The following is a 27,721-nucleotide window of genomic DNA, read 5'->3' as shown; positions in this document are numbered from 1 at the left end:
CTTTCTCAGTCATCTCGCATTCTTGTAACGAAGAGAGACATACAGAATAAAGCAGCTTCCGATGGGTGAGTACAGAAACTTGGGGTGTCTGTAGGTGACTGTACTGAATCAGATACTGTCCCATCGTGCTGATGATATGCCCCAGTGATGTGCTGCTTTGTGAGGGCTGTGCGGGGAAAGGGAATGATTACAGGCTGCCAGGGATATTGTGAGTAATACTGACATATAGTAAAATATGGTTCTTACAATTGCCTGAGGCCTCACTATTTGTGAAAAGTTTTGCAGGAGAAAAGCAGGTCTGGGATAATGCCATATGACAATGCCTAGAGTTACAGATAATTATTTGCATTTTCCAGCACAGTCAGGAAACCCTTTACTAACTGGTGAGATGCAGATGTGATCTCATACAACTGCATCTCATACAAAGGAAGTGAGCTGGCGGGGGCCGTGGTTAAACAATGTCAAGCTGAGATGTGTTGAGGTTTGTTGCAGCTTATTGCACCAAGAGCTTGTTACCACTGGGGTTAACCTGACCGTGTAACAAAAGTAATAAACCGGAATACGTGCATAATATGATCCTCTGGATTTCTCTTTGTAGATTAATTACATTTCGTTAGAATATTCAGAGAATACCTGGACAAGGAAGAACTATATTTAAGAATTAACGAATTTGATGGTTTCTCAGATAATTGGAAATATAAACAGCCAAGTCCAGTTTTCCAGTTTTAGGTCACAGAAGAATGGACATTTGCTCTTAACCTTTAACTAAGGTTTTCCCAAAGTTCCAGTTTCAGTTCCATATTGGTATCATTTGTTTAATGTAATCATGTTTGCGGTGAACACGACTGATCGTCACCTTATGGGAGTTTCAAACTGCGGAAATATTGGAGCCACAAGAAACTGGTGGGTTACAAGGAAGAGTAGAGTCGAGTAGAAGAGAGGAATCAGATGAAACCTCCATGAAAAAAATGAGCTTTCAGTAACTGGAGCAGATGAATTAATGTTTATTAATGAAGTTGTTAGGTGTTGGCGGTCAGGACATGATGGTGACCTTGTGATCTTCTCTTCATTCCTCACAGGTTGCATAACAGTCATCGGGATTTTTGCGCAGTTTTTGGTAAGACAATCCAACTACAGTATGTAACATGGTAATAGATGGGGAAATACACACATGCAGGGAGCTTACATTTGGAGTAAATTGTCCTTAGATAGGAATTAAATTAACTACCTTCATTTTATAATGAGAAAAATCTGGAATTATTTACCTTCATGAATAGGACGGTTTACCTAAAGATTTCTCCTTATCGACCCTTCATTTCTTATTTCCTTCTATTTTATGGTACTGTATTGTCTCTGTCCTTTGTTACCCCCCCCACCCCCCAAATTGCCATTAATGTATATATCTGGCTATCAGCAGGTCATCAGTGCTTATCATCCTTTTATAGATCATATTGATCCTTTTCCCATTCGCTGTTGTGGGGTTCACAATCAGATACATTGTATTATGGGTAAGTAGAGCAACCTTACAGTGTGAAGCTAATTATAGGTGAGTAAAACCAATTCAACCAATCCACAGTTTTACTGAATGTCAGCTGGTTGGATTAGTGCTAATTGCTGGCTGTGATATTAGTGCTCAATGGAAATGTTTTCAGTAATTACCCCCTCACATCCCCAATGAGATGAACTACATGTGATTTGTGAGAAATTCAGCCCATTGCCTCCAACAGTTCTTTGATCCTTCATCTCCGAAGAATGAATGTAAACTGCAGCAAATAAGGTTATCAATGTGGTTTGTCCAATAAGCTGTGTCAGCAAACTTTATATCCATCTGTTTGTATTTAAACATGAGATTTTTAACACTGAAGGATCATGGGACCTAGGAGGACTATAAAGGCTCAGATCCTAGAACTACCACAGATTGTTAGTTGAGGAGGAGGAGATAATTACCAAAATAAATCTACTACTTATACTCAGTAGATCTAGCGAGTTCTCCAATTTGTCTAATGATCTGGAGCAGGAGATCTTCTCTCCGCCTGAAGTGTTTCCCTCATGAACTTTAGTGTGCACAGGTCCATCCGACTAGTAGAGTGGATCTCTTGCACAGATCCATGAGAAGTATTGTATGTTCTAATGAGTTGCTGGAACAATGGAGTACAGCTATGTAACACACTGGATTTCACTTGAACTCACTTATACCCAAATTAAACATTTTTGTTCTTGGTGAAATGACAGCTGCAAAATTCACATTACAGTGACAGCATCTGGTTTAATAGTTTATAGCTGATTGGGTAATATTTAATTTGAGATTGTCCAGTCATTTACTTGCAGATCATAGGAGACTGTTATAGCATTATAACATAATACAGTATGGTACAGTAAAGTACAATGTACTACATTAACTTATTATATGTATAATATAGTGCAGTACAGTATAGAACAGTATAGTTGAGTGCTGTATATTATAGCATAGCACTGTGCAGTAAGTACAGTATAGTTGAGTGCTGTATATTACAGCATAGTACTGTGTAGTATAGTATTGTATATTACAATAATACAGACATGGCTCTTATCCCTCAAACAAGATATAAAACAGAAAAAAAAACCCTGTATAGGTGTTTAATAATTATAGTGAACAATCAGCTGTTAATAAGAAGCCTCTACTCCGGACACAATGAGGCTTAGCACAGAGTATACTTGCAGAATGCACTGATGTCTGTTATCCAGTCCTCTCCCCGAAGTGCTGTTTTCCAAAGTAGATGAAATCCCAGTGGTATTATTGCTCCATAAAACTGTTTAATCGCTTAGAGCTTAGTTAACAAATGTCACAGGAACCCAAAATATATATGGTTCCCTTATGTGTTTCATTGTAAAGGCAACTCCATCAGAGGGTAAATACTGGATAACTGGCATGAGTGCATTCTGCAAGTATACTCTGTGCTGAGCCTAGTTGTGTCCGGGTCTGTGACTATTCTGATAATGACTGCGAGCTGGGACTGTTAGTTCCAGGACAATCTGGACATTTTCTAAGCTACTTACAGCAAACTGAATTATCAGTTGGAATCCTGCGGAAACTATGGATTCATTGCTACAAAGAGATTTCATTATCAGCATTTTTCGGGGCCATATGTCCCATTATTTAAAAAAATGTGTATGGACAAAATCTCGCTTTTAGCATCAAACATTGTTTGTATTTGTCTAGACATGGTCTATTATAAAGTATATGTTTACCAGACTCGCACTGCAGTGATAGAATTAAATGTGTATTTGTTTTTTAATGATTATTAATAAATGATCTGTTGTTTTTACATCACAGAGAAAGGTTTTGCTTTTAAGTCAATTTTCCAACGCTGTCATTTTCTCTCTTTTTGTATATGGCACTTACCCCTGTTGTTCTTTCTTGTTTCGTTTGTAAAATAATTATGGGTTTGTCTTGTTATATCTGTTAATTAGCTGTTGTGTTGAAGAGGTTTATGCAATAATCATCAATCAATATTCTATGTTTTAATCCCAGGTATAGTGGATCATCGAATCCATTTTAGTTGTGGGATTCACCGAAAGGCTTAACTTTTGAAAAGTGTGGTATGCACTACAAACACGGAATAACTAGTCATGGGTATGAGTGTAGAAGGTGTCTATATTGTGTGAGATTGAGGATGTGACTTCTGCAATGGGTTAAAAGATTCCTGTAGGAGGTGTGGGATGTGTGTGGACTGTGTGAGGTTGTTCAGTTGAGTAAAGTACTATGATGGCAATGGATAGGAGAACAACAGGGGAAAGAGGTGTGTAAAAGGGGCTGGGATAAAAGCAACAAAAACTCTTGGAACTTGCATGGGGGAATGTGTAGGACTTTGCAGTAGTTGTAAGTGAAACAATTGTTGTGAAGGTTCTGTGTATTTCTGATATGCAGTATGTTAGGAACCCCTCCAGCCGGCACAACACAACCCGGAATCTACTCTGCCAGTCAGGTGTTCACTGGAGCCCCTGATGGTGGGGACAGACTGGGCCGCAGACTGACAGAGGGTCGTGAAGTGCGTACCAGCTGGGGAGAACCCAGGCAAGAGGAGTCAGGTCCACGCAGAGGTCAAGGGCCGGCAGCAGACAACAGTATCGATGAACAAGCTGAGGTCAGGGGTCACAGGCAAATAGCAGAATGGTTAAACAGGCCAAAGATCAGGGTCACAGGAAACACGAGCAAGGTCCAAATAAAAGCCAAGGGTCATACACGGGGAGTCAAATAGAGATATCAGGATACAGGACAAGAACTAGCAGGTTAGCAGACTGGAACACAGGAGCTATAACCGGCAATGAGGCAGCAGACCTCATTGCCTTAAATACCAGTGGCCACCAATCAGAGCCTAGCTCTGAATTAGACACAGCCCCCAGCATAATTAATAGGCTGCATTAATTAGCCCACAGGCTAGAACATATGGTGAGCGCTGCGCCCGGCTTCCTCTCATTGCCGGGACGCAGCGTCGAAGCGTCTTCTCGTTGCCCCGGCAACGGCCGGGTCAGGGCCGGAAGTGACGTCCCGGTCGCCATAGCGACGGCCGGGACGCAGGTGAGTGAGTCGCGGCGGCTGGGCACCGCCGCGGCTCGTAAGAGTACCCCCCCTTGAGGAGGGGTCGAGGGACCCCGACATCCAGGTTTTCTTGGGAACCTCCTGAAGAATTCCTTCAATTGTTTAGGGGCATGGAGTTGTCTTCGCGGAACCCAAGATCGCTCTTCTAACCCGCGATTCCTCCACTGCACCAGGAAGTGCACCTGTCCTTGCACTTTTTTGGAATCTAAAATCCTTTGAACCACATATCTTAGTGGCTTCCTCGAACTTCCCCCAGGCACAGTTGAGGATTGGCTAGGATACAATACCGGCTTCAACAATGAACAATGAAATGTGTTCGGAATTTTTAGTGAGCTAGGAATCTTCAATCTAAAAGCTACCGGATTGATCTGTTTGGTAATCATGAACGGCCCAATAAATTTAGGCCCTAGTTTTTTACAAGGCTGTCTGAGCCTGAGATTTCTAGTTGATAGCCATACTTTCTAGCCCACTCTGAATGGGCAGGTGGTACGGTGGCGATCCGAAAATTTTTTGTCCGACAATGAGGATTTTTTCAAGGAGGACTGAACTTTCCCCCAAATTACTTTCAGATCAGCAGCTGTGGAATGAATCTCCGGAATACCAGCAGATTTGAGAGAGTACAGAGAATTAGACCTGGGATGGAAACCGGGGAAGTTTGAGTAGATGAGTGAGATGAGTTATTGTAGGCAAACTCTGCCCAAGGCAGCAAAGATGACCAGTTGTCATGGAATTCTGAGGAATAACATCGGAGGAACTGTTCCAGTGCTTGGTTAACCCTTTCAGTTTGCCCGTTAGACTGAGGGTGGTATGCAGATGACAGACTGATCCGGATTCCGAGGAGGGTGCAGAAGGATTTCCAGAATTGTGCTATGAATTGTGAACCACGATCAGAAACAATATCGGAAGGAAGGCCATGGAGCCGGAAAACATGTTGTATGAAGAGAATGGCCAGATCTCGAGCTGTAGGAAGCCTGGTTAATGGGATGAAATGTGCCATTTTACTGAAACGGTCCACCACAACCCAAATAGTATTATGTCCTGCAGAAGGTGGCAAATCAACAATAAAATCCATGGACAAATGTGTCCAAGGTTTTGCAGGAATGGGCAATGGAAGCAATTGACCCACCGGGCGAGTCCTGGGGACTTTATTCCTGGCACAAATTTCACACGAGAGGACATGACTTTTGACGTCAGCGGACAAGGATGGCCACCAGATCGTACGGGAAAGGATCTCCAGCGTCTTATAAATTCCAGGGTGTCCAGCAGACCTACTATTATGCGCCTCTGCAAGAACCGCCTTCCTTAGATGGACTGGAACAAAAAGACGTTGTTCCGGAGTAGTATCAGGGGCTAATTTCTGGAATCTCTGAAGTGTGATACTCAGATCTTGGGTTAATCCAACATGGATTATGGAAGGAGGAATAATAGGCTCTCGGTTCGAAACTGGAACGTGGTATGCCAAGAAACTTCTGGACAGAGCATCTGCCCGGACATTTTTGGAACCCGGTCGATAGGTGATCAGGAAATTGAACCGGGTAAAGAACAACGACCAACGGGCCTGTCTGGGATTTAGACGTTTGGCCGATTGTATATATTGCAAGTTCTTGTGGTCGGTAATGACAGAGATCTGATGTGGCGCACCCTCCAGCCAATGTCGCCACTCCTCGAAAGCCCATTTGATTGCCAACAGTTCCCTATTCCCGACATCATAGTTGGCTTCTGCTGAAGAGAACTGACGGGAGAAATAGGCACACGGGTGTAGACGATTAGTATGAGGGTCCTTCTGTGATAGTATAGCCCCAGCACCGACGTCAGAGGCGTCGACCTCAAGAACAAATGGTTTAGCTGGATCCGGGTGTCTAAGGACCTGAGCGGAGACAAAGGCTTTTTTCAGGCTTTCGAATGAGGCTACTGCTTGAGGCGACCAATTAGTTGGATCCATCCCTTTACGGGTTAGGGCGACAATGGGAGCCACGATGTCCGCAAAACCTGGAATGAACCTTCTATAATAATTGGAGAAGCCCAGAAACCTCTGCACCGCCTTAAGGTTGTTTGGTTGCACCCAATCTAGAATAGCCTGAACCTTAGTTGGATCCATGGAGAATCCCTCAGAAGAGATTATGTAACCTAAAAAGGATACTTTCTGCACCTCGAACTCACACTTTTCTAGTTTGGCGTAAAGGTGGTTCTCTCGCAGTCTTCGTAGAACTTGTTTAACGTGATTCTGATGTACAGACAGCGATCTGGAATAGATGAGGATATCATCTAAATAGACGACCAAGAAAGTCCCGAAGAACCTCATTGATTAAGTCCTGGAATACTGCAGGTGCATTGCTAACACCGAACGGCATAACCAAGTATTCATAATGGCCAGAGTGCGTATTGAATGCCGTCTTCCACTCGTCTCCCTCCTTGATACGGATGAGGTTATACGCTCCACGAAGATCGATTTTTTAGGAAGACAGTAGCACCTCTCAGCTGATCAAATAATACGGAGATGAGCGGAAGGGGATAGGTATTCTTGACTGTAATAAGATTCAATCCCCGGTAATCAATACAGGGTCTTAGTCCTCCGTCCTTTTTGGATACAAAGAAGCATCCTGCTCCTACGGGAGATTTAGATGGCCTGATGAAGCCCTTCTCCAGACTTTCTTCAATGTATTCCTGCATGGACTTGGTCTCCGGACCAGAGAGAGAGTACAGGCGACCCTTAGGCAACTTGGAACGAGGAATAAGCTCGATGGCACAGTCAAAGTCACGGTGTGGTAGTAAGGTGTCAGCAGCCTTCTTGGAGAACACATCCCAGAACTCATGATATTGTGAGGGAAGCTGCTCCGGAATAGACTGAATCACCCACAGGGGCAATGACAAGCAGGACTGTGTACAGTAAGAGCTCCACTGGACAATTTCTCCTTTTACCCAGTCCATGACAGGGTTATGACGGGAAAGCCATGGGTGACCCAAGATCAAGGGAACTGATGAACAATCGATAAGAAGGAAGGTTATTGACTCTGAATGGAGAGCTCCGATTTTTAATTGTAGTGGCGAGGTCTCCCAGGAAATCTTGCCACCAGGCAACGGACCTCCATCTAAGCCACAGACAGTAATAGCGGACTTGAGTTTTACCATCGGAATTTTAGCAGCGCGGGCGAACCCGATGTCCAGGAAATTGCCTGCAGCTCCACTATCAACGAAGGCAGACAGGTCCATTGAACGAGCACTAAACATGAGCTGTGCAGGGATCAATACGGCGTTTTTCGGGGAGACAATCTGCAGACCTAGGTGAACTTTCCCCTCGTTCCCTAGGCATGCTCTTTTCCCGGCTTATTCGGGCAGGAACGGGAGAAGTGGCCTTTTGTGCCGCAATAGAGACATAGGCCCTGTGATCTTCTCTTGTCTCTTTCCTCAGGGGAGAGACGATACGCCCCCAATTGCATGGGTTCCTCACCATCCGTGGGAACAGGAATGAAGCCGGATAGAGGTGATGATGTCTCCTTTTCGATTTTCCGCTCTTTGAATCTCCTGTCGATTTTAATGGAGAGGTGCATCAGATCCTCCAGAGAGGTAGGAGATGGGTACTGCACCAAAGAGTCTTTGACCTGTTCCGACAGGCCAAGACGGAACTGACTCCGCAAGGCAGGATCATTCCATCCACTATCAGGTGACCATCTACGGAATTCAGCGCAGTATTCCTCTGCCGAGCGCCGGCCTTGTTTCAAGGCCCGTAGATGAGTTTCAGCGGAGGCAGTACGGTCCGGGTCGTCATATAGTAGACCTAACGCCTCGAAGAAAGCGTCTACTGACTGCATGGCAGGACTGGTCTGCGGCAAGGAAAACGCCCAGGACTGGGGGTCACCCTGTAGAAGGCAAATGATAATCCCGACTCTTTGATGCTCTGACCCGGAGGAGCGGGGTCTCAATCGGAAATAGAGCTTGCAGCTCTCCCTGAAATTCCGAAACAGGGACCTATTTCCAGAGAAGCGATCCGGCAAGTTCATCTTAGGTTCACAGACGGAACTTGGAGTGGGTTGTGACACTTTTGCGGCTTCTTCTTGAACAGACAGACGCTCAGCCAATCCCTGGATCATCTGATATAAGGACTCAACATGAGCTGCTAGGGCTTGTGCCGGAGACGGTGAGGATCCACTTGCATCCATTCCAACCTCGTCTCCGTGAGTGGGCCGGTTATAATGTTAGGAACCCCTCCAGCCGGCACAACACAACCCGGAATCTACTCTGCCAGTCAGGTGTTCACTGGAGCCCCTGATGGTGGGGACAGACTGGGCCGCAGACTGACAGAGGGTCGTGAAGTGCGTACCAGCTGGGGAGAACCCAGGCAAGAGGAGTCAGGTCCACGCAGAGGTCAAGGGCTGGCAGCAGACAACAGTATCGATGAACAAGCTGAGGTCAGGGGTCACAGGCAAATAGCAGAATGGTTAAACAGGCCAAAGATCAGGGTCACAGGAAACACGAGCAAGGTCCAAATCAAAGCCAAGGGTCATACACGGGGAGTCAAATAGAGATATCAGGATACAGGACAAGAACTAGCAGGTTAGCAGACTGGAACACAGGAGCTATAACCGGCAATGAGGCAGCAGACCTCATTGCCTTAAATACCAGTGGCCACCAATCAGAGCCTAGCTCTGAATTAGACACAGCCCCCAGCATAATTAATAGGCTGCATTAATTAGCCCACAGGCTAGAACATATGGTGAGCGCTGCGCCCGGCTTCCTCTCATTGCCGGGACGCAGCGTCGAAGCGTCTTCTCGTTGCCCCGGCAACGGCCGGGTCAGGGCCGGAAGTGACGTCCCGGTCGCCATAGCGACGGCCGGGACGCAGGTGAGTGAGCCGCGGCGGCTGGGCCTATAAGACAATTTGATAAACAAATAAATGAATTCAGGGAGTGCCATCAATGCCCAGTTTTTCAGTGAAGGGTTGGTATATACATTGCTGTGGTACGCCTGGTGTTTCTAATTGAGACACAAGTGCATATTTTTTCACATCTCCAGTGAAAGGTAAGAGCTTTGGCATGTTAAATTTTGACTCCTTCAGAGATTCTAAGGCATTCAATGCAATCAGCTTATTCCATATTTTCTCATAGATCTTCCTGAAGTTGTGTGAATTTTCCATTATAGCAGTGCAGTCCTCCATCATTACTCAGCATTCATCATCATCATCATTTATTTATATAGCGCCACTAATTCCGCAGCGCTGTACAGAGAACTCATTCACATCAGTCCCTGCCCCAGTGGAGCTTACAGTCTAAATTCCATAATATACACACAGACACACACAGAGACAGACACAGACTAGGGTCAATTTGTTAGCAGCCAATTAACCTACCAGTATGTTTTTGGAGTGTGGGAGGAAACCGGAGCACCCAGAGGAAACCCACACAAACACAGGGAGAACATACAAACTCCACACAGATAAGGCCATGGTCGGGAATTGAACTCATGACCCCAGTGCTGTGAGGCAGAAGTGCTAACCACTGAGCCACTGTGCTGCCTTGCATTCCATAGTGCTCCAAATATTTTGCTAGCTATATCTGACCTTCAGTGCTATTGAGGCAGTTTTAAATGTACTGGATTCATTGTTGAAGCCAGCAACAAGCCTCACAGCATTTACTGCATGCAAAAAGTTTGATGGAATGATGAAGTCCTCCATTTTCTCCAAATTGGTAGCTCTTCTGAGATGTAACCGTAGCCAATCAGTTTCTCTAAGTTTCTGATGAATGTACCAATGTTTACTGTATCTGATCCGACCTGGTTGTACAGATGCTGCTCTCATCTGTATTATACATCGGTCATTGGGGGATAAGATTTCATCTTGTTACATGTCATTCAAAAGCTTCCAAACATCAGTGTTGGTGAAACAGGTTGAACAAAGACACACAAAGAGGCAGGTCTGGGCTTGTCACACTTTAGATTAAGTTTAGATTTCTTCATGTGTCGACACAGATATTTTCTTGCAAAACAAGCTTTGGCAAGTGACACAGTGCATGAAACCTTTGGGGACTGCACCATTTTTGTGATGTTTGCATGGAATCAAAACTCTGCTCCCAGTCCTTATTACCTCACAGTTGTGTGCAAAGTTACTATTTCAAACATGTTCAAATGGTATACACCTTTCCTTTGAGTACTTGGGTAGTTTTAGTACCCTGGCAACTTCAGTCTCATTGCAAGGAGCATGTTCGGTATGCCAGGCTTTTTGAGACAGGTTTCCCACAATATAGGCAGTACTACTTTGTTGTAGATTCTAGATTCATCACTTATTTGGAAATTGTTACGACAGACACGGCATCAGATTTTCAGGCTTCTTTGTTTAAAACACGTGGCGATCAGGTAGAGAATTGTTGTGTGTAGAACAAGTCTCTCGGGGTTTTTTTGTACGGCCTCCCTACGATGGTGTTTTATCACTGCTGTTGCTGATGTCTGACCCATTCTTCTCTAATGGGTCAGGAAAATACTCGTCTTCACTTCTATCCAGGCTATAATCAGAGCTCAAAACAAATTAAACAAAAAAAAAAATCAGGCGCTAAGAATCCTAAACAGCACAAAAAATCCGATCTGCAGCTCTCACAAACAGGATTCTGAATCTAATAAAAACTAGAGAGCTCTAACGTGACAATCCATTTATTACAATTCATATAATTATTATAATACCTAAAATAATAAAATAGCATCGGACACCATTAATATCATTAACTAAATTCTGGAGCCAATAAATATCAAAAGAACTAAATATTGTAAACAAATACTCAGTCCTCTGGTCTTTGACCAAAATTTTCATAATAAGGATGTAAATAAACATTCAATCCGCTGATATAGATCAATAATCTCTCCTTAGCTAAAAGCAACAGGGATTAGCAGATAAATTCATTATCATACGTAAAAACCGTTGCAAGCAAATAAGAGTCCATTAGTGTCACTGTACCAAGGAGGGACAACTGGATCCTGGTAGTTCAGCTGGGATTGGCGTGACTTCTGCTAGGGGCACTGAATCTAACAAGCGAAAGGTGTTCACCAGTGATTTCCGCAAGGGAATATGGGCTTTGCGGCTTCCACTCGCAGGTCGCAGCCCCCTAGGGAAGATCCCAATGAACCAGAAGAGAAGGAGCGTTGAATTAGGTAGAAATTAGCGTTGCCACTTGGGAAGCGGTTTGTAGAGATAAAGTAGCGTTGTCACTTGGAGGTGGTATTTAGCAGGAATGTTCTGCGGCGTCGCCACTTGGGAACCGGTTTGTAGAGATAAAGTAGTGTTGCCACTTGGAAGTGGTTTGCAGGTATATTCTGCGGCGTAGTCACTCATAAGTGATTTGCAGGTGTGATTTGCTGCGTAGGAGCCTGGAGAAGCAGGAATATTGGAACGCAGAGTAGAACTTCTCAGGAGCATGAAATAGACACAGGAGCTGTTTCCAGTACAGAGGTCAGGAACTGACTGAAAGAACCAGCCCTGAATCCAGAGTAGAAAGGTAAGATATAGGGCTGGTTTAATTAGGGCAGCCAATAGAGGGCAGCAGAAGGTAGGAAAAGGTTGGAAGCTTCTCCGCTTGCGCAGAACTGCCGGCCGCCAAGAAGACAGAGACAGCGCTGGAAGGAAGCAGGTCTGCCGCCCCTGATCAGGTAAGACAGGAGAGCAGTAGGTGCACACGCCAGGTTCCGAGGGGACACAGAGGGAGCCCGGCGTGTGACAATTAGCATGCGGAAAATTGCCGCGGCATATTGTTCATCTTGAATAATAAATGGACATAGATACTTATCCTTCCCAGTATAATGAAGCACTTATCCGGAGAGATAATGTCCGATAACGGGTAAATAGTAACAAAATCGATGACTTTAAACATCCATAACCCCGGAGCTGCCACCAATGCCATCAAGAATATTCATAAATAGCTTTTATTTTTCATTTTGTTTTAAAAGATATCGATAAATATCCATAACCATACCAAAACTAGTGAGGGTGAAGGAGCAGGGATGTAACAGATCCCAGAGTAGTGGTAGAGGACATATATACCCCTTATACAACTACTATATTTATTATGACAACCTGCCATGTACAAATGTAAATATTATATATAATAGTTGGGTGAGGGGTTTATACATACATAACTCACACACCTTGGTGCTCTATAACCCTTTAGTCCACCCTACTTATCTGACCAGTATGGGGTTAATTCAGTCCCCACGTTAGATGTTAGGGGACTTATAAAGTCCTCATCCAACTATTACATGTAACCCAGGAGCTAACAATTGCAGAGACACAGCCAGCCAGACAATTGCAAATAGAGCAAGTGGTAATCTAGTATTTAACCTAACATGAACATTGACACTTGTTTTGGAAACACATTGCCCAGTGTGTTTTCCAAAGTGTAACATTGAAATTCCATGTAATACATTATTCTGCCACCAGATGGCACCATGAAATAATCCTATTTCACATGTCAGATGAATGAAAGTTATGCAGCATATGTGCACTGTGCTTTGTGAAACAATTACTAGGATCATGTCACCTCTTAAATGAATCAATCGGTGGTCTAAATGGAGGTATCTGTCAGTCACTTGTAGAAATAATAATAATAACACTAACACACAATTGTAAACTGAAATGTAATTGAATAAAACACCCCATGCAATTTTACAAATATAAATTAAAATATTTTGTCTTAATACATTATAGTCCTATACATAAATACAATCTTCCTTTCTCCTTTCTTGTTATTTGATCTGATGCAGTCCAAATGAGGGAAACCCTATAAAAATCCCTTTAAAAAGACTCACCCCTCAGTCAAGTGACAAATACTAAATGACCATGCCCAAGGGTAAGCAGGACTTCATTTCTGCCAGCCAATCAGAAGCCATTTCATTGTTCATATTCATATTTAATAAAATGGTGAACAATGGTTTTGAGGATTTTATCCAATTTAACTTTATTAAGTGTGTATGTATATTTTTCTATTTTTAATATTTTGGAATACTTGGTATCAGAAATGTATCCTGACAGGTGTATCTGCTTCTGTGCCCAGGTGTACATCGGTCACATGTACTTGAACACGCCCTTACTGTGCTTGGACTACACTAGCATAGCCCTTGCCTCCCCCGATATGCCAATAGTTTTGCTTACTTCTTTTACTTACTTGTTGTTAGTGCCCAATTTTATTAAAGTGTATGTTATTGTAGCTATATCGTGTTTTAGTGCCCTACAAATTAAGGTACTAATCTTTCATAATACTTAGTACTGCATAGTATAGAATAGCATAGTATATTATAGTATAGTGCAGTAGAGTACAATACCATATTACACATTATATTATAGAATATTCAGGGAGTAATTTGTACTGGAAGACACAGTAACACAGTTTGGGCACTTGTTTTGGCTTATTAGACTTTAATACTTGTTAGTGTTCTTCCTCCGTATGTCATGTCAAGTTTTGCAGTTTGACTTTTCGTTTATCTGCGTTTCACTTAGTATTTTTTTGCTACAAATATAATACAGAATAGTACAGTAGAATAAGATAGGTCAGTATTGTATTGGACAATATAGTACATTATAGAAGAATATAGTATAATAAATGAAAGTACAGTACACTCTACTTTATTGTAATATAGTATATTACAGTACAGTATAACAGTATAGTATGGTAGAGTTCAGTACAGTATAATACAGTGCAGCATAGTACATTATATAACAGTATAGTACAGTACTGTAGCATAGTATATTATGGTATCTTATAGTATTATGTAGCATTGTACAGTATAGTACAGTAGAGTATAGTATAATATAACATGGCATGGTATAGTACAGAATGATGCAATACATTATAATATATCATATTTAAGTATAATTCAGTACAGTAAAGCATAGTATCATAGCACGGCATAGTATAGTACCGTATAGTATAGTACAGTATGAGAACATATTGTTACACTAATAATGTTAGAATGTATTGTTATTATATTGTTTTTCTGTTCCTTCCTAAACAGATTTGCCCTAAGTCCTCCCAACGAGTTATTGGGATCTTCTCTCGTTCCGCACCCAGTGACTATGAGTGGATCACTAATGGCCTTAGATCCGCAATGTTCAGACATCTGGTGTCAGAGACGAAACCCATCTCCATCTCTAACAACGTCCATCAGTTCAGAGAAGCTGCACATGGCTGCGACTTTGTACTGCTGTATCACACGAAAAACCGAGGGAGGGTCAATCTTACAAATGTGACCGACTCTCTCTACGACATGGAGCTGAGATATTTGTCAGAGCTTAAAGGTAAAGGTTAGATCATGGCTGGGATCTTTTCTATCTCATCACCTGTATGGTATTGGGGTGACAAATGGGGATCAGTCAGCCGTTACAACAAAACAAATTGCTGTCTGTCCTTTTCCCTGGGAGTGAGAGCTGCCCCCTCATATAGTCCCATCATGCTCAGTATACTATGGTCTATGGTGCAGCTGTGTATTGTGCTATGTACAATCTATGCAGCTATTCTGCAGTTTGAAGCCCTGAACGCTGCAGTTACACCTCTATTATTTGGGATATTTAGATGGTGTGTTTGACAGATGGCAAAATCTGACTTTTCCCTGCAGGTCTGTGGTAATGTAAAGTATTACCTCCATACTCCATTAGAGACAGCTGTAACCCCTCCCCCATCTTTAGGACAATGTCCTAATGGGATCTCATATAGGTCAAAAAGATGAAGCTACAGTCATTTAAGTTACTGTGACATCACTGGTTCTGTTCTTGTGTATGCAGCAACCAATCCACACAGTTACATTCTGCAGAGCGAGCCTGTCAGTCACTGTCTCTCTGTTAGAGAAGCCCTCCCCCTAATACGTCAGCGTGATATACAGGTGTGAGAGGCATTGTGGGCTTATTTAATATAAACACTCCAGTTATTTACTGTACCTTATTCAGCTCAGTAATACACAGCCTTCCATATATATCTATGCCATATAGCAGTGTTGCTTTATCTTTAAATTGAGAGATTGTTAACCTAACACCACAGTATAGTTCAAAGTGCAAAGTATTAGAACCTGTATCATCCAATCAGATCAGCTTTCATTAGATGAACCAACACTGGACTTATGCAATCTGACTGGTCAATATAGGTTACATCATATAGATGCTATTTTCTATTTCTATTAGTCTAAGAAAAAAGTTAAAACATTAATGTATAATAGTTTTAATTTTAGGGTTTATCTAGCTTCTATTACACTGTTACTGAATCTATAAAGTTGGCCAACGCTAATTAGAATTTCATTAGGACTCAATTACAAAACCGTAAATAGTGCAGACAAGCAGCACTTAGATTTCAAAGGTCACATTATGATACCTTTACTTCATGTGTCACATTGATACATTTTAATCTTTTAATTACATTTGTTTTTGAACAAGTATAAATAAGCTTTAGTGAATCAAAGGATCATGGTCAACACAAAAGCCGCCCTACTGAAGTTAACATCTGTTGTCCGATCATCGCCACCTTGTCAGCAGACAAGCTGTCTTTTTATGGGCTAAAATGGTTCTGTGGACAACACATAAATTAGAAGCATCAGGAGATACATATGGAGTATCTGCCGCTTGTAGTTCATTATTATATCTCAACCCACGGAGCAATATTTAATTCTTGCATCTGGATTTACAGCCGGATGTATGACTGTGATTTGCCCACATTCAGCAAGGAACACCCCAATCTGACCATCAGACGGAGCTGAACCTTGCATCTACACTACTGCCACCATCTTGACAGCAAATTTCTCACCCGTGATAATGGGGCAATGGCACAAAAATTTGGATTTGTTTCTCATAATTCCCCTAAATCTTTTCCTAAAACCCTCCTGCCACTCTTATTCATACTGGGCTATAATCCCTTAAAGTAAGTCTATAATTATATTATTAATTATGTGAACTGATATAAAACATTCTAGAGTTAAACAACTACTTTTATTCTATTTATTTATTTATTTATTTATATATATATATATAAACATTGTACACGCTTGGAGACAGTCCTTTACTGAACTTCTTAGTTGAAAATGTAGCCTCTGTGTCCCCCAACACCATCATCTACCTGATATGATGGGCTTACCAGAGTGGGAATAGCTCTCTGTGCTGGGACATGGGAAGCCTGTGACGTCAGTTGGAGAAGAAGAGGTGAAGGCAGGGGTAGAACATTGAATCTCTGGCCCTCCATAATCTCCAGGCTCCGTAGCTAATGGACCCCCAGCAATGGTGGTAGATCCACTGGTGAGTGTAGGACAGTTTTATGTGGAGTGCAAACAGTGATTAGGTGAAGATGGAGAAATTTAAATCTAAGGTAAGTATTACTATAATCTATGAGAGAGGTACCTAGAACCATATAGATGCATATTTTATTTTAATAGAAATGACTGTCTAGATCTACTTAGGCTATATACATAAAGTGCACAAAACATGTTGTATCCATTAAGTCAGTGATGGACAACCTGATACACTTCAGTTACCACAAGGGCCACTCACTAACCTTCCAAAGGGCTACACATTACCTTTAATCTTAGTAATAATTCTTCTGTAATAACAAATCGGCCGGCATTATAAACAAGTAGTATAAGAAGTAATCAACAGATCCGACAATAAAGTAGGAAGCAGGTTGGGGCCGCAGGGGAATGCTTGGTGGGTCTCATGTGGTCCGTGGGACATCTATTCCCCATCATGGCTTAAGCAAAGTAAATGTTAATGTGTACAGCTTCAAAGTCAATCCAACTGTAATTGTACAAAAGGTTGTGGGCTAAGCATGAATTTTCTATAGATAAGATTTACTGTTAGGAATTGTCTAATTACCCCATGTCAAGACCAAAAAATGGGGGAAATGAGTCATTTTTGTTTAATATGTAGATGATTGCAGGAACCGGGTTTTAGTGACTTTTATTTGTATATATGACATCGGTCTGGCTTAAGACCAAGTGAACTATTCCTGCTTTGACTGTTGTTCTCTGACTGTAACATTGATTTTAAAGGTAGGGTGAATGTTATCGTGGTGATAGATGACCTGGATCAGGGCGGCTATGAGGAGAAGAATCGCATCCTGCGTGAGCAACCTGATATTTTGGAATGTTCCCAGGATCTGATACTCGTCACTCTGAGAGATAAGAATAACCCACGTACTGTTAATGAGAAGCTTGAGCAGATCAAAGATCTCATATCTACAGGTAACTGGACTAACATAAACGTCATTAATCAACTACATGAAATCAGGAAGTTTAACACTTCTACATATTCTATACAATACATTATTTCTCTTTAAATTACTTATTTAGCTAATACTTCTTGTTTTTGTAACCTTATTTTAATATAGCTCCAACATACAGTATATCCTCAGCACCCTTGCTTTGATATCCCCTTGTAACTACATCCTCAAAACTCATTTGCTTCTCCTTCCTCCTCCAAAAAAGACCTTTCACTTGTACATAAATGTACAATCTAAGAGAAGGCAACACTTCACTGGCCATAATACAACCCATATGTTTATATACTGGCACGCAATGCAAAAAAAGGAGTAACTTTGCACCTTGGCAAAACCATGTTGTTGAGGGGAAGATAAAATTAAAATATGAGGACAGATTTATATTTGGGGTAGGACATGTCCTAGATCAGTTTTACATTTCAGTGTAAAAATAAATCTATCAAGTATTTGTGTGCTACAGGAAAAAAACAGTCATTATTGTCCTTATGTGCAAAATAATGAACAAATGAACTAATTTGCATTGCAGAATGTTTTGTCATGGAGCAAATTTACTCTTTTTTTTTTCTTTAGTTTACTTAATGAATCAAGCCCATAGTATCAATGTTTAAAGAGCACACAAAAAACTTTGAAATATAGGATTAATTTAAATTTGCAATGTAGTGCATTCCAGCATAAGGTTGTGGCATGGGGATAGTAAAGGGAGGATGATAGGTATATGTCATTGGCAGACCAGAGAAAACAGATAGTTAACAAGACTTAAAAGGGTAAAATATTGTGGATGGCTTTTTAGATAAGACACTTCATATTACATTCTAATTTAAAGAAAGGAGACAGACAGTTAATTAGCTGACCGAGAGGGGCAGCATTAGTAAAATGGTAAGGATGGATCAACATGGCAGCCACATTAGAAAGCAGAAGATGGAAATAGTGTCAATTTGGTTAATGATAGGCCAATTACAGTAATCAATACAGGAGATGACGAAAGCATATAATATTGTTTTAGTATTATGGATGCAAGAGACTTTTTTTAAGATGGATAAAACTGGGGGACAATTTAAAACTAAGTATTACCCCAGAAACAGTGATCGAATAGGGGGTGTGTATTGCGTTTTCAAGGGGAGACATGTAAAAGTCACTTATCCTGGATTCCAACTAATAAAAAAAGTGGGGAGAAAGTAGGACTTGCAAAATAGAATGTGGCACAGTGGCTACTATTGCTGCCTCACAGTGCTAGGTTCAATTCTGACAAGGGCACTATCTATCAGAGGTTTGTATGTTCTCCCCATGTATGTGTGGGATTCATCTGGATGCTCCGTTTTCTTCACACAGTCCAAGAACATATTGATAGGTTAATTGGCTTCTGAACAAAATGGAGCCCCTAGTGTATGTTTGTGTGGTAGGGAATTTATACTTTAAGGTCCAATGTGGCAGAGATGGATGTGATTGATTCAATATTCTATGGAAAGTGCTGGGTAACATGGTGGCACTATATAAATAAAGTATAATATATAGTGTTAAATAATGAATGGATAGGTTGTAGGACAAGACATAGATCCACAATTAATAACCCTTTGAGTTAGCTGCCGTACAATCAGTAAAAACATTAGTAAGAGGGGCTTTAGTAGACTAACATTCCTGAAATTCAGGTTGAAGGGGGTTAATGTGAGGCTTATTTGAGAGGTAATAGATAAGACAGGAATGTAGCAGGAATAGAAGAAATTTAGGTGCCTACGGAAAGCAAGAGTCAGAAAGTTGGCTAGAAGGGAAGGATGAATGACTTGACATGAGAATAAAGAGAGTTAGATAGGAAGAAGAAAGAAAGGTGGAGACTTCATTGTCACAGGAAGAATTAAGGAGACAATGTATGTATGCCAGGATTTAGGAGATAAATTGTTATGAGATTGTCATACAATTATTCTTCTAGTAACACTTAAGATCTTGTAGTGCAATCAGTGTTTTCTGTCTGTAGTTTTGCAATAAGTACGGAGGTAGGTATAGAAGAATCATTTAGAATTAGTGGATGAGGAAGAGAAGAGAGATATTGGCTGGCTCTGCCTTGCTTAGGACATAGATAGAAAGAGCAGAATACACATTTATGAGTGTGAATTCCTCCGTTGCAGTTCAGCAGATCTGGAACATTTTTGGGAACAGTATTTGTTTAGTGTGTCAAAATGTAATTGGCGAAGGTAATGGGCCAAGTAGCCCATGTTTTGTTATGGTGTGCTGTTTTCAGGATATCACATGGGAAGTAAAGAGGGAAGAACAAGGATTTAGGGTGTCATTGATGTGTTGTATGATATTGGAATGTACAGTAGGTTTTGGAGAAGGGGAGACAAATGTAATTAGGAGGTTATTATTATTATTATTATTATTTTTCACTCCCTTATGTGTTTATACAGTGTTAGCATATTATGCAGCTCTTTACAGAGAATATCAAATCATTCACATCAGTCTCTCTGCACTACCGGAGCTTAATTTATTCTCATTCCCCTACTACACAGACCCACAGGGTCATTAATATAATATTGGAAATAAGGCAAGTGACAATGGCATCAAGAGAATGAACAAATTTATTTTGGGAGGGGTGATTATTTTGAAAGTCTTTAGGAGGAGATTCAAAAGCATAAAGTAGGACATGATAGGGATGTTAAATCCTTTATCAGAGTGGGCTTTTTACAGGGTAGAAAGTATCGGAAGCCAAACAGAATATTGTCTACAAATTGATGTGTTGGGCCAGAGTAATGACTGTACTGGATATATGACCTTAGCTTGGTGGGAGTGTAAGAGATGGGACTTTGGATTGTATAAATAGTATATGGGGGAGGGCAGTATGCCTACCCTGCCACCACTCTTCTTCCACATTTGTCAGTGAACCAGGATACTGCTGGGAGGAAACAGATTTTCTACCTTTAACCATTTATTTCTTCTTAATAGAGTCGCATGAATCTTTGAATTTTTGCAGTTATCTGGTAAGAATCAATAAAAACTAATCAAATTATCATAGTATTTTCAGATTTTGTTTTGCACGAAATGCAAATTCTCACCATAAAAAAACCTCAATTTACATAATTAAAAATGAACCAGCAGCCAATGAGCTTCAACATGCCATTAGCTGGGAATAAAATAACCAGCATTTGGTCCTGACCACCATGGTTAGGTGAGGCACTCGGTACTGAACTATACATATATTTAGTTATACATTGCTGCCTATGTCATTGTTATACAATACACAGATATTTTTAACAGTTTCCTGAATGGCATCATCTGTCTTCAAAGTGAGGTCAGCAGTAAGATGCTGCTTTATGCTATGCTGTAAATATCTCCGTAGACACAGAAATCAGAGCATATGTTTTCATTCAGATTAACTAATGCATAATAATCTACAGGAACCATTAAGCTATAATCACATTCCCTCTCCAGTGACCCTTGTAGTTTGATAAACATTATCGGCCTGATTCAGAGCGGAATGCAAGTAAAAATGTAACTTGCGATTGAGTCGCACGGAAGTGTATCCATGTGTGCGCCATATTCAGAGTTGAAAATGCGTCCAGGTCTGCATAAGTAATAGATGCAGACATACAGATGCTTACGTCCAACTTGTGAACATGTATAAAAATATTTTATGTTATATGTTATGGACACAATTGCTATGAAGCATCAATGGAACTTGAATAACCAACTAATGCAGTAGTAGCAACTTCCCAAAATGCGTGGCCAAAAAGAAAAAAATATTGAAAACCCAGTCTGGGCAAATGCTAATCTATGGCGGAGTGACTACTGAAGTCTCATTCGCAAACCTCTAATTGCACGTTTGGGTGTTCATCATCATCATCATCATCATTTGCCCCATACACCTGACATTGATCACCCGCTAACAAAAACACTTTTTCCTTTGTTTCTGCGACTACCTCCCAGTCTCAATCCATATGCAATTGGTCAAACACGCCTGTACTATACATTGCCTACTTTACAACACCCCATTCCCTTCCCCGTCACGCCTCTTACACGAACCGCATATGTCTCACTCTGAATCAGGCCCTATGTGTCTCACAACTTGGTCCAATTGGAGTGATTTCTAAATGTATTTATTTTTCCTTTTCAGAGATCTATGACAAGCTGGGTCATCAATCATGTGAGATTTTTTAACATTTTCCGTACTTGTGCAATGTGTTGCTGAGAATCTTCTCATTATCTCTCAGTTCTGCCCTTTATTCTATCAATGTTGGATCAGTCTACACATTTCTGCCCCTTTTAACATTTTACTAGATTTTAGTGAACATTAAGCATTCTCTATATTGTATTTGTTTGCCTCGCTGTCATGTTCCCTTCCCTGAGCCTCATGAAGTACCTCTGCTATTTAAAATGCTGGGGCTACACTGGGACCCCCGGTGAAGACCCCCCTCACTACAAAGTTTTTCCTATTCAACCTAACTCTGCCAGTGAATGGAGGAAGTGCTATGTGCAGACAGGGCTACCGGCCCATGCATAGTGCATGGACCCGGATCCAGGTAAGCCGGAGAGGCTTCAGCTGGATTCCATTGTAAAAGTCAGGATGGCGCTACTTTGTTGTGAAAATATTTGCTTTGTCTAATACCGGAGTACACATAGAGGTCTATGGGGACTGCTGTAAGAGACGGTAATTGGGTTAAGGGTTTTTCTGGAGTTAACCCTCACTTAAATAAGAAAAAGCAGTGAAAGAGCATTTTGGCTCTTCAATGCTTGTTAAATAGACCCCTAAACATGATATATCGACCATGCTTGTTTTTATCTTCATATATTTTTATATTCGTCCAAACTTTATTACATAATGTAACAATAATTTGTGTACTGACATGTGTAAACTACAATAAATGGAATTGTTATAAACAGATCTTCTTATAACAGAGAATCAGTGATAGGGAAAGACATCACTTGTGTACTCTTTATAAATATCAATTAGTGGTGTACGGAATTAGTGGTGTGTACAGCAACTACTGTACACACCACTAATATCTGTTAATATATGTTTTGAGGGGCTGGATCACTGCATTTTTAAGCTATTACGTTCTCCAAAATCATTTCACTTCTAATGACCAAATCTGGCTATTGAAGCATCAAGAAATGATATTGAGCTAACAGATGTTTATAAAATGGGAAGATAAAGGAGGAACATTGGCATACATGGTAAAACCTTTATGTATTCTTGTTTGTCTAGGTGACGTGCTGTTGTGGGAGAGATGGAAGAGAAGGGATGTACAAGGTAAGGCTCAGACCTGCTGTAATGTTCTATCAGTCCTAGGATGAGTGTAGCCTTCTTCTGTCAGACGCCGTCCCTGCGCCTCCTCCTCGAGCAGGGACGGACGTCTGTCTTTGGAGCGCCCCGTTGCCAGGCAACAGGGACGCGTCTTCCGGCAACGTGGTGCGCAGGCGCGCCCGTCGCCATAGCAACGGGACGCGTTTTCAAGTTCCTGTCGGCGGTCAGAACAGCTGACCGCCGATCCGCTGCCCACCAATGAGGAATCATCACTTCCTATTTAAAGTCTGCTCTGACACCATTAGGGTGCCAGAGCAACTGGTTTATCTAGTCTCCAGCGTTCCAGTATAGTGTTATCTTGTCTCCTGTGTTTGACCCGGCTTCCTGACCTCTCTTTCGGATCCTCCCTTTGTTCCATCCTGATATCCTGGTTTGACCTCGGCCTGCTGACCATTCTCTGTCTTCTGATTCTGTACCTCATCTGCCTGGTTGGTTCCTGACTCTGCCTGTTTGACTACGTTTTCTCTATATCTCGCAAGTAGCTACCTGGGAGGGCCGCGACCTGCACGTCGTTGCCGCTAAGTCCAAACTTCCTTGCGGGGGTCCCTGGTGAACACCAGCGGCGTGTTAGACTCCGCGCCTCCTAGTGTAGTAGTGCCAATACTTGCAGGTACTAAGGTCACATCTGTGACATCTTCTAAACTTGATAAGATCCTATTTTGCTCAGACTTAACAATATCATTAACAGTGATTTATATTTTGCTATAACTTGGGGCACAATTAATGTGCAAAATTGCTCTTTTATGTACAAGCACAAATTTCATTTTAGCTAAGCCCCCAGCCAGGAAATGATTAGTTCATTCATCAAACATGTTACTGGATGACATTCACAGCACATTTCTTGGCATCACTTTAGCATATGCAATAAAAGAAGTATTACAGGTATGTATATATTACATGTTTCTACTTTCACTGTTAAATCATTACATTTTATCCCCATCATAAATATATACAGTTATCTATATCACGGTCTATGTTGGTGATGCTGAGAGAGCAAGCAATCAGTAATTATACAAATGTTCTATCTGTCCTTTCAGCCATTGCTTGTCTAAAGCAAACCACCAGTGGAGTCTTCCGGCACCGTATCCAGCTTCCTGTATATTACTCATTGATACTCTGAAGTTTTCGAAGACAGTTGTGTTCATTTTGCTCCAGAGAAGATGATACTAGTGAGTGTATCAGGAATTGGAATCGAAGCAAAAGTTGGATCATATATGGTTCTAGAATGTTCCCCACATACTCTGTACATAAAATACAATTCCTTTAAAGGTTAATTCTTCTCAAAATGTAAATTTACCCCAGTACAGTCAGCATTAGTTTTACTCAGTGACAAGAAGACTGAACCCCAAAGCAAAATTTAGGAGAGGATCTGGTAATGTCGATCCAACCTCCCGTCCACCTGCTTGGCTTTCAGAAAATTCCCTTGTGAGAGCAGAGTATGGGCCTCAGAAGGGTGAACTGGTATTGTTGGACCATCCTCCTGCCCAGGCCTGTTAGTCCCTGCACCCCAGCAGTTGCTGTAGTTCCACCATTGGTATTACTAAGTATAATAACGTCATACCGCGGATTGTTTGTTGCTTTTGCAGACTAAAATATCCGTGAAAGGGATTACTGACAGGAAGTCTGCTGTACTCATGAAAACCTCCTCAGTCATATCATAGTGTCATCTCAATTAGCTTCAGTTCTGAGCAGCTTCTGAAAACTGTATTTGCAAATATCAATATATTTTTCTGAAAATGAAACTATTTTACTCATAATCTCCTGCAATGACTTTTGCAATTCCCTTCCCTTAACCAGACTTTCACCCTACGCTGTCTATGAATGCAGATGTTAAACACATTTTCCTTGTAAGATGTTCTACTGCTGCTTCACTCTGTCAGTCATTCCAAACATTGATGGCCTGTATTCTACTGAGTACAATACAAAATATTACTACTAAGATGGAAGACCATTAACAAAACTGAACCAACATACGGCTCTACCCTTGTCTCAAAATATCGGACAGCTCGACAACTCCGTTCTGCACAAGATTTGCGTCTCTCACTCACACTCATTATTTGCATCCATTATCAATTACAGGACCTTTCTCAAGCTGTTCCCACTCTGTGGAAGTGTTATCTGAAAATTCTTCTGGCAGCTTATCCAGTTCCAGAGATTCATTCTTAACCTCCTCTATTCTACCCAATTATCCATCCCCAGGCAATTCTATCCAAATACCCATTCCAGGCTATTCTACCTCATCGCCCTGCCAGACTATTCTACCAGATTACCCCTCACCACATTCTAGTATACCCAATTACCTCCACAGGCCCAGGGCCGGATTTACCGCTAGGCAACCTATGCACCTGCCTACGACCTAGCCATTCTCAGGGGGCCCAGATTGGGGGGGGGGGGATAAAAAAAAGATTTGCGGCCCCTCCCCCGACTCGCGGCACCCAACCCCCCTACGCACAACTCGTTTTGGGGGGTGGGGAAGGTGGTCGGGTGCCGCGAGTCGCTGGAGGGGCTGGTGTTATGGTAGCAGGGTCATGTGACCGCAGCGGTCACATGGTACACAGTGTTAGGCGGGCTGCTGGAACTCTATGGTAGTCAGTGTGCAGGACTGTTCCTGGAGTCACAAAAGGTAGAAAAAGGTATGAGGGAGGGGTACTGTGATGGAGAGCTAGTGTGTGTGTGATTGAAGCTGCAGTGTAAGAGGGAGGCATGTGTGAAGGTGCTGGGCAGAGAGGGGGCATGTGTGAAGGTGCTGGGCAGAGAGGTGACATGTGTGAAGGTGCTGGGCAGAGAGGGGGTGAAGGTGCTGGGCAGAGAGGGGGCATGTGTGAAGGTGCTGAGCAGAGAGGGGTTAAGGTGCTGGGCAGAGAGGGGGCATGTCTGAATGTGCTGGGCATAAAGGGGGCATGTGTTAAGGTGCTAAGCAGAGAGGGGGCATGTATGAAGGTGCTGGGCAGAAAGGGGGCATCTGTGAAGGTACTGGGCAAAGAGGGGGCATGTGTGAAGGTGCTGGGCAGAAAGGGGGCATCTGTGAAGGTACTGGCCAGAGAGGGGCCATGTGTGAAGGTGCTGGGCAGAAAGGGGGCATGTGTGAAGGTGCTGGGCAGTGAGGGGGTGAAGGTGCTGGTCAAAGAGGGAGCATGTGTGAAGGTGCTGGGCAGAGAGGGGGTGAAGGTGCTGAGCAGAGAGGGGGTGAAGGTGCTGAGCAGAGAGGGGGTGAAGGTGCTGGCCAGAGAGGGGCCATGTGTGAAGGTGCTGGGCAGAAAGGGGGCATGTGTGAAGGTGCTGGGCAGAAAGGGGGCATGTGTGAAGGTGCTGGGCAGAGAGGGGGTGAAGGTGCTGGCCAGAGAGACAACACAAGCCCTGTAATAAGTACAGAGTGAGTACAGAAGACCACACAAACACAGCAGTCTCATGTTTAAAGGACTGCTAAGCTAGATGAAGAGAGAGTTTGCTGTCATATGTTGCTGTGTCTACATGAAGATGGATGACACAAAATGGGAGACTTGCAATTTAAATTCCATACAATTATTTCATGTGAATAGCACAAGTTGTCGTGTGAACAAGATACTTATTCAGAGAGTCTGGGAGGCAAATAACTTAATCCTGTATCTGTTTCATGGAAGCAAATGAGCTTTATGTAAATCTGTGATCAGCATCTGGCCGTCTAATGAACGTAGCTCAAGTGTCTTGCTCTAAGCAAAACAATATGTCATCTTGTTAATCCTTTCAATGATGTCTATATAACAGCTCTCTCTTTGTGATGGAGCAGTGGGGTGATGTTCCATTGCTGCTTCACCATTCTGTAGAATTCTATTATGCATTGCCTTTATAAATTCATTTACTACATAATTTATAATCTTTGAATCGAGTTGGGGCACTGGAAGACTAATTATTCTGTTGTGTGGTGTGATTGTGGTACAAATTATGTTGGTGAAATGTGCTAAATTTTAGGGCTAAATACAGAGCTAGGTGAATCATTTTTGGAACATTTCTCTCATCAATACACTCCTGTATCCTAGTCTGTTCTATACAATTCCTCAACATATAAGCTAATTCCTGCTCCACTAAATTCCTGTATCCACCTATAATATCCAACTCCCATGTATACAACACTCATCTTACCTTCTATTATATTTCATATCCCTCACTCTCCTCTATTACATCTCGTCTCCATATACACAGCTCTCTAATATCCCATCTCCCTCTCTCTCTCTCTGATATTCCACTGCTGACTGATTACTTACAAGAGGTGGGTGAAACTTTCACATGTGCGCCTCAGTAGCAACAAAAGTATTTTTTATTATTTCAAAAGCCTGGCATGCGTTAGCATGTGAGGATGTTTTAAAAAAAACTACTGACCCTTTATAAAAAAAAAAATTATAGATAGATGCACACATTATTAATTTGTTGTAATGTGTAAAAAATTACATTTTATGCTTGTTTTATACTTATTTAGTTTTTGCAAAAAAATAAAAATTAACACAGAACCTTAAAAAGGTTAAATATAAGGATTACCCAAGCTTTGTTAGTGGAAGTATGGTTTTTCTATTATGTAAAATCTACAGTAGGAGTAGGGTCCATGGGTGGAAGAGGCTCGAGGTTCCTGCCAGGAGGAAGAGGACATTGATCCAA

The 27,721-nt window shown here is 41.8% G+C and overlaps 1 protein-coding gene across 1 annotated transcript; it reads left to right on the top strand.

Annotated features, from left to right (window-relative positions):
• Window positions 1–27,721, top strand: LOC142097152 (uncharacterized). Its single transcript, XM_075178765.1, has 10 exons — window positions 1–65; window positions 1,080–1,117; window positions 1,446–1,508; window positions 14,564–14,846; window positions 17,573–17,764; window positions 20,734–20,768; window positions 21,902–21,931; window positions 22,994–23,038; window positions 24,130–26,236; window positions 26,309–27,721. Exons 1-9 carry the CDS (start codon window positions 62–64, stop codon window positions 24,142–24,144), a joined length of 705 nt encoding a protein of 234 aa, XP_075034866.1. The 5' UTR covers window positions 1–61; the 3' UTR covers window positions 24,145–26,236; window positions 26,309–27,721.

This window comes from Mixophyes fleayi, chromosome 7, assembly GCF_038048845.1.
Source record: "Mixophyes fleayi isolate aMixFle1 chromosome 7, aMixFle1.hap1, whole genome shotgun sequence".
Lineage (NCBI taxonomy): Eukaryota > Metazoa > Chordata > Amphibia > Anura > Limnodynastidae > Mixophyes > Mixophyes fleayi.
Note: the sequence above shows the minus strand (reverse complement) of the source record. Positions and strands in the feature narration are given on the sequence as shown.